General features: G+C 33.5%; 1 protein-coding gene across 1 annotated transcript in view; it reads left to right on the top strand.

Annotated features, from left to right (window-relative positions):
- The window catches only part of AKAP6 (A-kinase anchoring protein 6), a 578,687-nt gene that overhangs the window by 521,019 nt on the left and 39,697 nt on the right, over window positions 1–17,971 (top strand). The window contains exon 17 of the mRNA XM_033851195.2: window positions 414–629. Within this exon, the coding sequence (XP_033707086.1) occupies window positions 414–629 (216 nt within the window). The remainder of the gene's footprint in view (window positions 1–413; window positions 630–17,971) is intronic.

Raw genomic sequence — 17,971 nt, 5'->3', positions numbered from 1 at the left:
AAAGAATCTAGGAGTAAATTTGGAAATACTCCATTTCCTTTTGGAGGACTTTTCTGTCTTTTGTGTTTCCTATGACCTTGAATCAAAGCATGTCAACCTGTTTGGCATAAATGCTTTATTTCATTAAGTTAATCACCTAGATATCAAAGTGGGACCCAACATTTTAGATGTAGAAGTCAGTTTTAAAAAAAAAAAAAAAGGGAAGAGGAATGAGATACAGCTAAATTCATTGGCATCAGTTGGGTGTCTGTAGAAGATCTCTAATCCAAAGGCAACTCCAGAATCCTTCTTGTCCTATTGTTCACAGCTGAGCATATCACTACAATTTAAAATTACGGTGGAAGAGGGTGTTTTATGTTTTAGGGAAATCTGCCCTAGAAACACTAATGGATCGGTCCCTCTTTCTGTTGCAGTCCCTCTGTTGTGAAATAAAGCAGCGACGTCGTGGAGTGGCCTCCATCCTGCGATTATGCCAACATCTTCTGGATGACCGGGAGACCTGCAATCTGAACGCGGACCACCAGCCCATGCAGTTGATCATTGTAAATCTTGAAAGAAGGTGGGAAGCCATTGTCATGCAAGCCGTCCAGTGGCAAACACGGCTACAAAAGAAGATGGGAAAGGAACCTGTGAGTGATGATTTCTTTTTTAAAGCATAATGCTCTCTCATTTTTCTTAAAAAAAAAGAAATTCTTTCAGGGCTTGGAAAATGTGTTCATCTTACAAGTGGTTTTGCTAGCTAAATCTCTAACCGCTAAAAGAAACTGCTTTTATCATACAACAGAGATTCATTTGCCTACCGATAAGATGCATTTTAGTCTCATTGTCTTTTAAAAAATTCATATGGAGACTTTGCTTAACCTTACCAAACTAAGGTTTGGTAAACCTCACCAACAATATCATTAATCATACAATACCCCATGAAGATTTTGCTTGGAGGTGGTTTACCACTCTCGGAGCATATGGGGCAATGTGTATGCTTTACAGACAAGGCAACAAAGTATACAGTTTACCTTTTCTTTACATGATATGAATTAACACCATCGACGTGTAAAACAATCTCCATTGCTCCTGCTTAGAGCTCCTTCCAATACAGTTGTGCTGCTGAGAACTAGCAAGTTTCCTCTGAGAGTTTTAATGCAGTGCTCAAGGTAGAGGTCGGGACCCCTTTTAAGAATTTTCCAAATTGACTGTAAATGCAAAAGCTGTTGCTAGATGAAGGAAAGATATATATATAACTAGAGTTGTTTTATTATAATGTAGAATACACACTTGTTCAGAAAACCTTAAGGGAGAGGATTTATTGATAAAAAGATTACATTCCCCAAATGACCTTGAAGTTAGTGTCTGTTAGTTGAAGGCCTAATTCTCATGTTTGACTTACATAAATGAAATACACACACACATACATACATACATACATACATACAATGGAAATTTTTTCTTGTGTATTTATATTATCAGTTCTATGTCTTTGGAAAGTTCAAGATTCAAAATTGTAAAATCAAGTATAATAATCCTGCCACTGAAAAACAGACTTCTCCTATGAATTCTAATTTTAACAATACCTAAATATTTAGGTTATCTGATGTGTTTGGCATTGGGGACTGGGAACAGAAGGGACAATGAAGCAGTAAGCCTTCTCACTCTTTTTGCATCTGTAGTTATGTTGAGTCTAGGGGGTGATTTTATCCTCAATAGTTCACTTTAATTGTTTTGCACTGAAGTCATTAAATTTCTTAAGACTTCCAAGTTATTACCAGTAATCAGATTCTATATAATTGGATGTCTTTTCTTGAAATGACCTATTTGTTGTGAAGCTATTTAGCTAGAGTATTTTCTTTTCTTTTCTTTCTTTTTCTTTCTTTCTTCCTTTCTTTTTCTTTCTTTTCTTTCTTTCTTTCTTTCTTTCTTTCTTCCTTCCTTCCTTCCTTCCTTCCTTCCTTCCTTCCTTTCTTTCTTTCTTTCTTTTTCTCTGAGTGTTTGAAAGCATAGAAGAGGTTATTTTTTATTCTATAGTTTGAAACATCTAAGCATAGTAGTGGTGATAATAAAATTTACCCAAAAACCAACTGCACCTGGAGAAGCTCTTAACATTTTGGAAACATTCAAGCTTTGGAGGAAACAAAACTGGGTTTCTTTGGAGATTTATTTGAAATCATATGATGAGGGATGCAGGACTGGATCTCTGCAGACTAGCTGTAGACATTTTTATCCTACTTCTGTGGTAAAGCGGTAAGCTTTAGCTTTGAAACCCTGGCTGCTTCTTAGAGGCTCAAGCTACTACAGAGAGGTAGATAAAAATTGCAGATGGACAAAACACCCCCTTTTCTTTAGGTTGGCTGCTGAATGTTAGGTTTTCTGGAATGATGAGGTAGCAAATAAGGTCCTCTTTGCTAAATAAGATTGAAAATCACTCGAGAAAGGGATAGAAGAGTATCGAGTGGCACTAATGCCAGCAATACAATGAACACCATGTACCTCATTACATTGGAGATATTTCTTGCTCTGATCTCTGTTGGTTGGGTAAAGAGTCCAAGTTGCTTTGATGGGCAAACAAGTATTTTACCAATGTGGGACACTGCCTTTGTAGAGACTCAGAAGCCTCTAAGTGGTCTGTTTGCTTTTTTATCCTATGTCCCCACCCCCATGCCATCCCCTTCTTGTGTACAGGGACTTTCACTGCTATATTTCCAGGGCCTGGGACATTCCTGCATATAGTAGATGTTTAATAGACATTTGCTAAATGAATGAATACAAGCTTTCAATTGATAAATTTTGTTTCATTCTGGCATTTGGTTTGGAGTTACTATTTCTATATTAATTCTCAATGTTTATATCCTCACAAAATGGCTTTGAGTGTTATGTTCCTATGTGAATATTTCACCTTCGTGAGATCACCAAGGAGATACCTTTTAACCTTTATTCTTGCCTGGTAGGGTCAGTTTTTCCAAGTTTTAAAGTATGATATGAAGTCCCCCAGGGTATACTCTCTTTTCTTCAAATTATATCTGAAGGAAATTCTCTATGAGGTATTGAATAAAGTCATTCTGAAAGTGTGGGCTACGTTCTGGCACTTAGAATTAGAAGCTCTAATTCTATCTCCGTGTTGTAGAATTTCCTTAGTCACTTTGGAAATAGCCTGTATAAGAGATGTCACCTAATCGTCTATCCAGTGCTCTTCATTTTTCATGTTACATCTGTTTGTGTGATGATTTAATTACTGTTGGTCTTCTCCACTAGTCTGAAGAAGGCAGCCGCACGCCAGTTTCTGCTCACCTTTACATTCCTAAAAGCCCTACATAGTATGCAGGACTTAACAGGTACTCCATAGTATTTGTTAAATAAGTGAATTTTCTCTAAGTGATGCTCTATAGTAATCAGTGTTAGAGATTTAAAGGTAAACAAGATATCCTCCTTCTCCTCAAAAAGTATAGTTAATACAAATATGCAAATAACTATGATGCTAGGTCTATTGAGGTAATTATGCGCTTCAAGCTTTACAGTTAGTACTGACAAAAATATGGAAACTCTTTCCATAGTATTCAGGAAAATTCAGATAAATGTACAAATGTCAATTAAGCAAGCTTCTCTATTTCTCCTAACTAGGTAAATAATGAATCTCTCTCTCTCTTTTTTAACTGGAAGAAAGCAAGAGAGCTTATATTAAATTCTGGGAGTTAAAACAGACAAAACCCAAAAGCATCTTTCTCCCTTATCATCAAGATTTGAAATTGCGTAATTATTTGACACTACACCTTGTCCTTTCTACATTCAAGCTCTTTTCCCAGACTTATTTTGTTTATTTCTGTGTTACCTGTAAAAAATGATCTCCGTCTATACTTTTTAATCTTTAATTCTAATTTTCATTTGAATCATATGTTATTATTTCTAGTCTCCTGCCTTCTGTCTATGATTCAGGCTACATTTTGGCTAGCAATACCATGTGCCTGAGTTACCTTAGATTGTCCCACTTGCCAAAATAGTGTTCTGAATTTGTGATGTGTTAGTTATAGAGAATCAGGATTTTTTCTATTAAAAGTTTGAATCTCATTTCCTACAATAGATGCTAATTAAAATATATGAGACAACCATGGAAACACCAAGAATCCATACCAATAATTTATACATCTACTCATATTAATCATTAGCAAAGAGAAGATAACTTATTGATAAAGGCCATAGGGCTTCTTCCTCTAAAAATGCATGGGCCGACTTCCACTTCCAGCCAGGATTGAATAAAGGACCAGGACCCTTCTACCTGAAACAATTTAAAAGCTGGGGAAAATCACAATTTTAAGACCTTGGATACCAGGCAATGAAGAGATGTGAAATGATTGAAGTGATACTGTGATTACTCAAATTTCTGCCTAGACAGAGTTTTCAGGTCACGGTGTGCAAAGAGGAAATCCATGCAGAGCCTAGCATTATCCCTGGGTTGAGGGGACAGGTCTGGGAGTCTGAGGAGGACAAGGCAGCTAAAGTTGCTACAAGGCATAGCACCACAGAGGAGAGAGCTGCACAGAGAGATGACTCTAGAGCTATGCAGAGGGATCCTTTTAAATCTTCAGCAGAAGAAACCACCTGAAAAAATTATAGGGAACAATCCTTGGAGCTGACACACAGCTGGGAATAGTTCCTTTTCCCATCAGTCACAGTAGAATCCTTATTATTCACAGGGCATGTGACACAGTATCAAGAACAGTTTTACCTTAGTAATGAGGCAAAATTAGATTAAATGCTACTCTAGTCTTGCCCAAAAAGCTTAAAAGGAAGACCTGAAAGGATCAAACTCTTTCAAAGTTATTTAACTATATCCCAGTTACAAAACTCAAGAATGCTTATAAGCATCTAAGTATCCAGCATCCAGCAAGGTAAAATTTATAGTGTCTGGCGTCCAGCCAAAAGCTTCCAGTGTACAAAGAAGACGTATAATATCTTTGAAAATGAGGAGAAAATTCAATTAATAGAAACAAATCCAGAAATGACATATTATAGATTTAATAGACAAGAACGTTAAAAGTTATTTTTTTTGCATTCCATACATTCAAGAAACTAGAAAATATATTGAGCTTATTTAGTAGAGACATTGAAGATATCTGTCTAAAATCAAACTTCTACAGATGAAAACTATAATAACTGAGATAAAAAATACCCTGGCTGGTATTAACAACCAAGTAGACAGTGTGGAAGCAACAATTCATAAACCTGTAAACATAGCGATAGAAACTGTCAAAAATGAAGCAAAGAGGAAAAAAAAGACAAAAACAAAAGCATAGCATTAGTGAGCTGTGAGATAACTTCAAGCAGCCTAATGTATATGTAATTGGAATCCCTGAAAAAAGGGCAGAGGGAGAAACAATTTTTGAAGAAATAATGGCCCCAATTTTCCAAATTTGATGAAAACTATAAACCCACAGATCCAGAATGTCACCAAACTTAAGCACAAGAAACATGAAAAAAACTACACCAAGGGGTATTCTGTTCAAATTGATTAAAACCAGTGATAAGAGTATCTTCAAAGTATCTAGAGGAAAAAGGTACATTATATACAGAAGAATAAGAAGGAAGAGTTATAGCATACTTTTTTCAGAAATAATACAAGTCAGAAGATAGTGGAACAACATCTTTAAAGTATTGGAAGAAAACAACCCAGAATTCTATACACAGAGAAAATACTATTCAAAAAGGAAAACAAAAATAAATGGTTTTCAGATATCAAAACTTTAAAAAAAATCAGCAGCAGCAGAACTGCAAGAAATGTTAAGGGAAACCCTTACAGGAAAAAAGAAAATGGTATTAGTGGAAGCCTGAGTCTGCACAGAGAAATGAAAAGCACTAGAAATACTTACTGTGTGGGTTAATATGAAATGTCTTTTTTCATCTTATTTAAATCTCTTTAAATGATAATAGGTTATTTAAAGCAAGATAATAACAATGTATTATGGGATTTATAACATATGTAGAAGTAGAACATATGACAAAAATATCACAAAGGCCAGGAAATGGAACTATACAATTGTATGGTTCGTATATTAAGTATAGTATCACTTAAAGATATATAGTATCACTTAAAGATGGATAAGTGGTATAGAATGGTATAGAATCACTTAAAGATAAATAAGATAAAATACATACTATGATTCTTTAAAAACACAAGAAGCTATAACAAATAGGCCAACAAAGGAAAGAAAAGGAAATCATTTTAAAATATCACACACAATGCAGAAAAAGAGGAAAAATAAGAATAAAGAACAGATGTAATAGATAGAAAACTGAACCAAATGCATCAATAATTCTGTTAAATATAAATGGACTAAAACCCCCAGTTAAAAGGCAGTAATTAACAGACTGCATTAAAAAAGCAAGACTGAACTATATTTTAATTATAAAGAAAAATTAAGTTAAAAGTAAAAGGATGGAAAAATATATATTAAGCTAATGCAATCAAAAGAGAGTTGGAGTGTCCATATTAATATTAAACAAATTAGAGTTCAAAGCAAAGAATATTACAAGGTATAAAGAAAGATATTTCTTAGTGATAAAGTGCTAATTAATCAAGAGGGCACACCATTACTAAATGTTTGTGCTGTAGTAACAAAACTTACAAATTCATAAATCAAGTACTGATACAATTACAAGAAGATAAGAATATACAATTTGGGGCAGAGATTCCAATACTTTTCTCAATAATCGATAGTACAAGTAGACAGAAAATCAGTAAGGATATAAAAAACTTGAATCACACCATAAATCAACTTGACCTAATTGACATTTAAAACACTCCATCCAACAACAGGAGAATATACATCCTTTTCAAGTGTTGACAGAACATCTACCAAAATTGACTCTCTTCTGAGCCACAGAGCAAGTCTCAAATTTAAAAAACATTCTTATTACACCCTGTTCTCTGACTATGATGGAATTAGTTTAGAAATAAATATTAGAAATATATTGTTAAAGTCCTCAAATATAAGGAAACTAAATAACACACTTATCTACAACTCCTGGGACCAAGAAGAAATGAAAAAGGGAAATTAGAGATTATTTTGAACTGAATAGAAATAGAAAAAATATTAAAATTTGTACCAACGAAAATTTGCCACCAAAATAATAATCTTAGTTTTCACATTTATGCAACTAGAGAAAGACAAATTAATCACAAAGTAAGTAGAAGAAAGTAAATAATAAAGTTTACAGCAGAAGTCATTGAAATTCAAAACAGAAAAAACAATAGAAAAAAGTTAATGAGGAAGAAAGCTGGGTGTTTTTTGTTTTGAGATCAATGAAACTAATAAAGCTCTAGCAAGACGGATCAGGGAAAAAGGAGAAAAGAAACAAATTATCATTATCAGGAATAAGAGATAGACATCACTACAGATTCTACTAATATAAAAGAATATAAAGGAAATATTATGAATAATTTTATGCCATTAAATTCAATTATTTAAATAAAATATACAAATTCCTTAAAAGTTGCAAACAGTAGACATTTACTCAAAAGCAAATACACAACCTGAATAGCTCCATATCTGCTAAATAAATTAAACCATTAGCTTAAAATTTCCCTACAAAGAAAACTCCAGGCCTAGACAGCTTTATGGGTAAAGTCTCCCAAATAGTTAAGGAAGAAATTATACTAATTTTACGCAAAATCTTCCAGAAAATTGAAAAGGAAGAAATACTTCCCAACTCAGCATTACTCAAAGACATTACAAGAAAACTACTGACCAGTATCCCTCATGAATATAGATAAACAGATTCTTAATAAATTTTTATCAAATAATCAATGGTATATAAAATAGATAACACATTATGACCATGTGAGGTCTAGAAATGCAAAATTAGTTTGAAAAAAAATCAGTGTGGTTCACCACAAAGAGAAAGGGAAACTACATTCCAGGGTATGCAGAAAAAGCATTTGCCAAAATCCAACATCCTTCCTGATAAAAGCTACATCAAACTTAGTGATAAAACACTGAACACTTTTCTTCTAACATAAGAGGAACATGGTAAGAAGGATGTCCATTTTCACCATTTCTATTCAGCATTGCACTGGAAGTTTTAGTTAGTGAAATAAAGCAAGAAAAAGGAATTAAAGACATGCTGCTTGGAAATTAAGGAGCACAGTTATCTTACTCATAAACTCTATGGTCATCTATGTAGAAAATGCTATGGAATCTCCAAAAAAGATCCTAGAGCTAATAAAGGATTTAACAAGGCTGTAGGATACAAGATCAATATATAAATATCAGTTGTATTTTTATATACTATCAATTAACAATCAGAAATTGAAATTAAAAACAATATCATTTACAATAGCAGCAAAAATATGAAATGTTTAGGGATATATCTAATAAAAATATGGAAGACCTATATGCTGAAAACAAAACATTGCTACAAAATATTACTGAGAGAAATTATATAAGTGAGTGATGAACACTATACTATACACTATACGCTATACTGTGTTCATGGATCAGAAAGCACAATATTATTATTATTATTTGTTTTAATTTTATTGGAGTATAGTTGATTTACAGTGCTGTGTTAGTTTCAGGTTTACAGCAAAGTGATTCAGTTATACATACACATATATTCATTCTTTTTTAGATTCTTTTCTCATATAGGTTATCACAGAATATTGAGTAGAGTTCCCTGTGCTATACAGTAGGTCCTTTTTGGTTATCTATCTTATATATAGTAGTGTATGTACATTCATCCCAACTCCTGATTTATCCCTCCTCCACCACGTTTCGCCTCTGGTAAGCATAACTTTGTTTTCGATATCTGTAAGTCTGTTTCTGTTTTGTAAATAAGTTCATTTGTATCATTTTTAAAATTAGATTCCACATATGAGTGATATCATATGATATTTATCTTTGTCTGACTTACTTCACTTAGTATGATAATCTCTAGGTCTACCCATTTTGCTGCAAATGACATTATTTCATTCTTTTTTATGGCTAATATTCCACTGTATATATGTACCACATCTTTATCCATTCGGTGGACATTTAGCTTGCTTCCATGTCTTGGCTATTGTAAATAGTGCTACAGTGAACACTGGGGTGCATTATCTTTTTGGATTATGGTTTTCTCCAGATATATGCCCAGGAGTGGGATTGCTGGATCATATGGTAGTTCTATTTTTAGTTTTTTAAGGAACCTCCATACTGTTCTCCATAATGGTTGTACCAATTTACATTCACACCAACAGTGTAGGAGGGTTCCCTTTTTTCCACACCCTCTCCAGCATTTATTGTTTGTGGACTTTTTGGTGATGGCCATTCTGACCAGTTTGAGATAATACCTCATTGTAGTTTCGATTGCATATCTCTGATAATTAGTGAGGTTGGACATCTTGTCATGTGCTCTTTGGCCATCGGTATGTCTTCTTTGGAGAAATGTCTATTTAGATCTTCTGCCCATTTTTTGATTGGGTTGGTTTTTTTTTGACATAGAGCTGCATGAGCTGTTTGTATATTTTGGAGATTAATCCCTTGTCGGTCACTTCATTTGCACTTTCTCCCATTCTGTGGGTTGTCTTTTCATTTTGCTTGTGGTTTCCTTTGCTGTGCAGAAGCTTTTAAGTTTAATTAGGTCCCATTTATTTATTTTTGTTTTTATTTTCATTACTCTAGTAAGTGGATCAAAAAAGATATTGCTGCAATTTATGTCAAAGAATGTCCTGCCTATGTTTTCCTCTAAGAGTTTTATAGTGTCTGGCCTTACATTTAGGTCTTTAATCCATTTTGTATTTATTTTTGTGTATGGTTTTAGAGAATGTTCTAATCTCATTTTTTTACATGTAGCTGTCCCGTTTTCCCAGCACCACTTATTGAAGAGACTGTCTTTTCTCCATTGTATATGCTTGCCTTCTTTGTCACAGATTAGTTGACCATAGGTGCATGGGTTTATTTCTGGGCTTTCTATCCTGTTCCATTGATCAGTGTTTCTGTGTTTGTGCCAGTACCATGCTGTTTTGATTACTGTAGCTTTGTAGTATAGCCTGAAGTTAGGGACTATGATTCCTCCAGCAACATTTTTCTTTCTCAGAATTGCTTTGGCTATTTAGGGTCTTTTGTATTTACAAATAGATTTAATTTTTTTTTTTTTTTTTTAGCTCTAGTTCTGTGAAAAATGCCACTGGTAATTTGCATTGAATCTGTAGATTGCCTTGGGTAGTATAGTCATTTTGACAATATTGAGTCTTCCAATCCACGGACATATTGTATCTTTCCATCGGTATGTGTCATCTTCAATTTCTTTCATTAGTGTATAAGAGTATAGGTCTTTTGTCTCCTTAGGTAGGTTTAGTCCTAGGTCTTTTATTCTTTATGATGTGATGGTAAATAGAATTGTTTCCTTAAGCACAATACTATTCAGATATCAATTCTCCCCAGATTTATCTATAAAGTCAACTTAATACAAATGAAAATCCCAGTTATGTTTTTGGTAGAAATTTATAAGCTGATTCTAAAATTCACATGGAAATGCAAAGAAACTGGAATAGCCAAAACAGTTTTATTTTATTTTATTTTATTTAAAATTTTTATTTTATATTGGAGCATAGTTGATTAACAATGTTGTGTTAGTTTCAGGTGTACAGCAAAGTGATTCAGTTATACATATACTTGTGTCTATTCTTTTTCAAATTCTTCACCCATTTAGGTTATTACAGAATATTGAGCAGAGTTCCCTGTGCTATACACTTGGTCCTTGTTGGTTATCTATTTTAAATGTAGTAGTCCAAAAAAGTTTTTTAAAAAATGAATAAAGTTGGAGGACTTACAGCTCCTAATTTCAAGACTTATGATAAAGCTATAGTAGTCAAGAGAATATGGCATTAGTGTCAAAGCCAAGAAATAGATCAGGATAGATATTTCAGAACTAGAGCTCCACATAAATGGTTAATTGGTTTTTGACAAAGGTGCAAAGGCAATTCCAAGGATAGTCTTTCAACAAATAATCCTGGACTAACTGAATATCCGTATGCACAAATATGAAATTGAACAATATATTGCACCATATACAAAAATGAGTCAAAATGGATCATAAACCTATATGTAAGATGTAAAAATTTAGAAAAATATTATAGGGTAAAATCTTTCTGACCACTGGAAGAATCATAAAATGTAAAGAGGAAGCTTTCTGGAGTAATAGATATATCCATGATCTTGATAGTATGATGGTTTTGTGCGTGTATTCATATGTCAAAACATATAAAATTGTACATTGTACATGTCATGCAGTTTATTTTATGCCACTTATTTCTCAATAAAATGGTTTAAAAAACACATGGGCAGATACAGAATTTTACATGTAATTACAAATGGGTGGATAGATTACCTTGAAGCCCGACAGTGAGAATCCTTGCCTGGGAGTAAGTAAATAAAAATAAGCAATCATTTTCTGAAGAACCAAAATAATAATAATAGTAGTAATTATAATAGCTAACACAGCACTTAATATGTGTCAGGCACTTTTCTAAGTGATTTACATTTTAAGTCATTTAAAAATTTTGATAACCATATGATATATGTAGTATTATTCTTTTAATTTTACACACTGAGGCAAAGAAGGTTTCAGCAACTTGTCCAAAGTAACCCAGCTAGTTTGTAACTGATCTGGCATTCAAATATAGGCATTTTGGCATTTTCACTCCAGGGTCAGTGTCCTGAATCAACATCCTAAATTGTCTCTCTAAGATGAAGCCTTCTTTAATGATAAGGGTGGTATGTATGCCACCACTTTTCTTTTCAAATCAAGTATAATAATAGGACTTTCATAAATACAAATTGAGCCGAGTGGATTTTGAAATTAAGTAATCCCATTTTTCCAATACAGTTTAGGAAATCATGGATCAAATTTCTTCATTATCATAGGTGATATCTAAAGAAGTTTTCATTGCCAAAAATCAATCATATCTAACTGGGCTAGGAAAAGCAGTACTTTTTAAAAATAAGAACCTTAAGAAAGCGGAGTAAATAAGCATTTTCCCATTCAAAGTACTAGAAAAACTAGAAAAGAATTTGGGCTGCCATGTGTGTTGGTTGACCACTGATAGCTCATTAACACTTATTTAAGCATTTCCTCTAGGTATTTGAGCTTCTTATTAAATTTACACATTCTTCACAGAAACTCCTGACATTCATGGAATTTGTCTCAAGAAAGCCAGTTTTCCAGAAGTGATTTGTATGTATCACAAATCAAATTTCTTTATTCAAGTGCTGTCTCAATAAAACTTCTGTCTACCAGACAGGTTCAGTCTAATATAGATCCGTTCCCTCAGGGGAATTCACAAAGTTGCTAACATAAGAAAGTTTTATATATCTTAAGGAAATGTATTTCTCAGTTTATTTTATTTTCTCTTGTTAATTTTGTTTGTTTGATTGTCTGGCAAAGATCCCTCTAAAAAACTAAGTAGTATAAGGATTACTCACTATGAGGACAGGACTGTTTGTTATTTGCTAGCAGTATTGAACGTGTACCATGTCCTGGTCACTGGGTTACCATTTTTCATACATTATCTCATTTAATATTCATAACAACTTGAAGAAACTAAATTTTTGAAAGATTAAGTAAATTGTGCAAGGTCATAGAGCTAGTAAGTGGAGGAAGAAGATCTGGATCCATGCATACCTGATTCTAGGCCTTTCAGCTCTTTCAGCTCTTAAAGGGTCTATCGATATAATTCTTTATTGAAGTATAGTTCATTTACAATATTGTGTTAGTTCCAGGTGTACATCAAAGTGATTCAGGTATCCACCTGTACATCAGGTGATTCAGGTAGATTCTTTTTCAGATTCTTTTCCCTGTTAGGTTATTACAAAATGTTGAGTACAGTTCCCTGAGGTCCCTGTGCTATACAGTAGGTGCTCGTTGGTTATCTGTTTTATATATAGTAGTATGTACATGTTAATCCCAACTTCCTAATTTATCCCCCCCCCACCTTTCCCTTTGGTAACCATAAATTTGTTATGGTCAATCGTTTTTACTCCAAAAATACTTCTAAAAGTAATAGAATGATTTTATGTAAAATTCTTTTGAGTTTGCTGTTGAATCCAAAGATAAAAATGAAGGGAAAAATGACCTGACATTAATACATGTATGAGGCTTAGATGGTAAAGTATTTTCAAAGTGTTGCAAATATAAGACTCTTTGGGTGTTGATTTGGCAGTGAAGTTTGGGATTCTGTCATAAATATACCTGTCCTGCCAGTCTTTAAAAGATCTTTGTACAGTACAACTCCTCCTTTTACCAACTCAGTTTCTTCTATCATCTGCAGCATATGGATGGATGCTGTACCTATTTGAAAATACTCAAAATAAATCAAGACATAAATTAATAAGTGAAAGGACAGAAGATGTTCTTTGTTCTGAGAGTGTGATTATTTTTTTAAAAACGAAAACCTGGTGAAGATACAGGGATCATTCTCAGCAAATGAAACTCGTTTGACAAAGTGTCAACGTGTATTTATTGATGATGTCCCCAAATAATGTCCTAATTCACTCCTGGATTTATTGTGGAGAAATGTCCAGGAGTCATTCATAATACCTGAGGACACCACTAGCATTAAATGGCTAGATGTTGGATGACAACAGCTAGGCGTAGAGCAATCTATGGCTTGTCTCCCACAAACACCAGTAGTGTCCCATTAGGAAACATTATATGCTGTAACCATTTCAGGGTGCTCTTACCATCACCTTCATGCTGGGGACAGATCTCTGTAAAATACTATTGTGCTTATATTGTATCTCTGTAAAGTACACAGTATAGCTCTGCTTAGCTCTTTTCAAAACCCAAACCTTTATCTAAAGAGGAAGAAAACTTTTGTCTTTTCTATCTCAGTTTCCTCTCCTGTCTAACTCATCATATAAGGCCTCTGAATGGTCCCATCAGTATTTTCTTACCTAGGAGAAGTAGTTATCAATAGCAAATAAATCATTCTTGCTTTCCATACAAGTGTTTTAAAAAGAAGTAACCTGGATTCCTTTGAAATACCTTTATTTCAGCAAGGGTGCCTTTGAATCCTTAGTGTATTTAGGGTTTTAAGTTTTTATTCTTCACAAAAATATTTTTTTCTTTTTGCCCTGTCACTCCAGAGCTCTAGCATTGAAAACACAACCTTGTGTTCAGAAAACCCCTGCATATTTATTGGCCTTGAAAGTATGCAACACATCTAGCCACATAATTGAAAATAATAAGGCCACGATAAATGGGATGGCCCCAGGGTAAAACACCCAAGGGATTCAATTGGTGTCGCTTTGCATCAATGTCCATGCATCATGGTAATTGAGGTAACATAACCAATTACCACATTTTAATTAGAGTTCTAAGAACTTGAGAAAATTTGCAATGAGACAGCTCACTTTAAAAAGAAAAAAAGCAAAGAAAGAAAGAATGAAAGAAAATTGGGGGGGGGGAATCCCACATATTTTGTTACCCAAGCTTGTTTCTTGCAAGAAGAGGTTACATAACATGATGTTTTGTGAGTCTTCTTTATTTCTAAAGCTTTTTCTATCTCTCAATCTTATTATTTGGTGATGCATTTTGAGATACCAAGTATTTTAAAATGCCATTTTGTGACTAAAGCAATAGCATTCTCACCCTATTATGACTGATGATTTTAGAAACTTATGACCAAAGAAATTCCCTAGAATATGCCTTGGCTTATAATTTCATTTCCCATCTAAGTGTTTCTCACCATCATAATTTAGGGATTTATTCTAAGTTTTAAGTCAGTGTCTGAACACAGTGACACATTATTAAATTACATATTTCTCTGGCTCTGGTTGCTAAACAAAAATAGACCTAGATTCCACCCCCCTCAAAATTAAAAGCAGAAAGAATTACAGCATTTAGAAAATAATTTTGACTTGTGGCAATTATTTTTATAACGGTAGAGTTTAAGTGAAAAACCTCCTGTAAAATTTTAGTGCTGCTACATAATCAAGTAATTATGTAATTACTTATACTTAATTACTTACAAGAGAGATGGTTGTTAAAAAATCTTTATACATGTCAAAAACAACTTTCTTCCTTTAGAGTATTTCTAGCCAAGCTTCAAATACCAAATCTCTTTTACAAGTAGTTTCCAATTGATTTATTTTTCTTTCATATATCCCTTACCATTTTTCTTCAGTGTATGAAAGTGCACTATATACAGCTCTACATGTCCTCTCTCCTGTTTCCACTCATAATAGCCAAAAAAAAAAAGAAGGAAGGCAGGGAAAGAGGGGCAGAGGGAGGGTGGAAAGGGAAAGGGGGAAAGGAAGAAAGAAGGAAAGAAACAATTTTAAATTACAGTTGAAGATCTTGAGGTTAAATATAAGAAACGTGTCCTTAATGTGAGCATTTCCAGTAGACAGAGTAAATTTTCAAGAGAAGCTGAGGAATTTTCTTTCCTTGAGTATTACAATAGAATGTGATGACTAAGAGCTTGGGCCAGACTTTGCCACTTAGTTTCTATGTGATTGTGGCAAATTATTTAACTTTTCTATGCCTCAGCTTCTTCATATGTGAGCTGGAGATAACAGTAATACCTACCTTGGGTTTGATAAGGTTTAAATGAATTAATAGGTGAAAAGTTCTTTGAACAACTGCTGCCACAGGGTCAATAAATGTTAGCTGCTATTATTGTTTATGTTATTGTAGGAACCAAGTCTTATTTATCTTTTAGTTATCTAGAAATTAATACATTGTGTGGCATACTAGGCAATTAATATATGTTTGCTTAATAAACACATGAACAAATGACAGAGAAGTGAGTAGTTGAGGAAATCCTGAATTAAGTGATAGATTCCATGGTTGGCATAACCACTCATGCTTATCTTCCTCCTTTTCATTCAGAATTGGCCAAAGCATTATTTTGTTCTTTTTTAATGGCTGAGTAATATTCCATTGTGTATATATACCACATCCTCTTTATCCATTCCTCCCTCAATGGACATTTAGGTTGCTCCCATGTCTGGCTACTGTAAATAATGCTGCCATTTGCAGCAACATGGATGGGCCTAGAGACTGTCATACTGAGTGAAGTAAGTCAGAAAGACAGATATCATATGATATCACTTATCTGTGGAATCTAAAAAAATGGTACAGATGAACCTATTTACAAAACAGAAATAGAGTCACAGATGTAGAAAACAAACTATGGTTACCAAGGGGAAAAGTGGTGGGAGGGATAAATTGGGAGATTGGGATTGACATGTCCACACTACTATACATAAAATAGGTAACTAATACGAACCTACTGTATAGCACAGGGAACTCTACTCAATATTCTGTAATGACCTATATGGAAAAAGAATCTAAAAAAGAGTGGGTATATGTATATGTATAACTGATTCACTTTGCTCTACAGCAGAAACTAACACAACATGTAAATCAGCTGTACTCCAATAAAAATTAATTAAAAGAAAAAGAATTGGCCAAAGCTAAACCAGTTGAATTAATTAGCCACACTCCTCTCAGCACTGGTTGATTTAGTTGATTTTCTCTATTATTCTGTTTTCAATTTCATTGATTTTTGTTCTAATTTTTACTATTTCTTTTTTCCTGCTTGTTTTGGAGTTAAATTGCTCTTTTTTTCTAAGTTTCCTAAAGTAGGAGCTTAGGTTACTGATTTTTATATCTTTCTTCTTTTCTAATATAGGCATTTAATGCTATAAATTTCCCTCTAAGCACTACTTTTGCTGCATCTCAGAAATCTTGATAAATTACATTTTCATTTTTATTTAGTTTAAAATATTTTAAGGGACTTCCCTGGTGGTGCAGTGGTTAAGACTTCACCTTCCAATGCAGGGGTGTGGGTTCAACCCCTGGTCGTGGAGCTAAGATCCCACATGACTTATGGCCAAAAAACCAAAACATAAAACAGAAGCAATATTGTAACAAATTCAATAAAGACTTTAAAAAATGGTCCACATCAAAAATAAAATCTTTAAAAAAATAAATTAAAAAATATTTTAAACTTTCTCTTGATATTTCTTTAACTGTGTTATTTAGAAGTTTGTTGTTTAATCTCCAAATATTTGGGAATTTTTCAGCTTTCTGTTATTGATTTCTAGTTTAATTCCGTTGTGGTCTGAGAACAATACATTGCGTGATTTCTATTCTTTTAAATTTGTTAAGGTGTGTTTTGTGGCTCAGAATGTGGTCTGTCTTGGTAAATGTTCCATGTGAGTTTGAGAAGAATATGTATTCTGCTGCTAAAATATTCTACAAATGTCAATTAAGATCAAGTTGATTAAAGTGAGAGAGTGAAATGGACATATATACACTAACAAATGTAAAATCGTTAGTTAGTGGGAAGTAGCCACATAGCACAGGGAGATCATCTCGGTGCTTTGTGACCACCTAGAGGGGTGGGATAGGGAGGGTGGGAGGGAGGGAGACACAAGAGAGAAGAGATATGGGGATATAAGTATATGTATAGCTGATTCACTTTGTTATAAAGCAGAAACTAACACACCATTGTAAAGCAATTATACTCCAGTAAAGATGTTAAAAAAAAAAAGATCAAGTTGATTGATAGTGTTATTCAAGTCAACTATTTCCTTACTAGTTTTCTGCCTGATTGATATATCACTTACTGAAAGAATGTTGATTAATCAATCAGTTACCGAAAGAGCTAAGATCAGAAGTCCTCAGCACTAGTTGAAATCCAGCCATAATAGTGGATTTTCTGTTTCTCCTTGCAGTTCTGTCCGTTTTTGTCTCATGTATTTTGATATCCTCTTGTTGGATACATACATGTTTAGGATTATTGTCTTCTTGAAGAATTGATCCCTTTATTATTATACTGCCCCTTTTTATCCCTGATAATTTTCCTTGGTTTTTGAGTCTGCTTTGTCTAAATATATATAGCTACTCCAGCTTTCTTCTTTGTTGTTGTTGTTGTGTTGGAAGTCATTTCAATTTTTTTAAATTTTATTTTAAAAATTTTATTTCAGCTTTCTTTTGA

This window comes from Tursiops truncatus, chromosome 2, assembly GCF_011762595.2.
Source record: "Tursiops truncatus isolate mTurTru1 chromosome 2, mTurTru1.mat.Y, whole genome shotgun sequence".
Lineage (NCBI taxonomy): Eukaryota > Metazoa > Chordata > Mammalia > Artiodactyla > Delphinidae > Tursiops > Tursiops truncatus.
The sequence above is the reverse complement of the archived record's forward strand: the minus strand, read 5'-3'. Positions and strand labels throughout refer to the sequence as shown.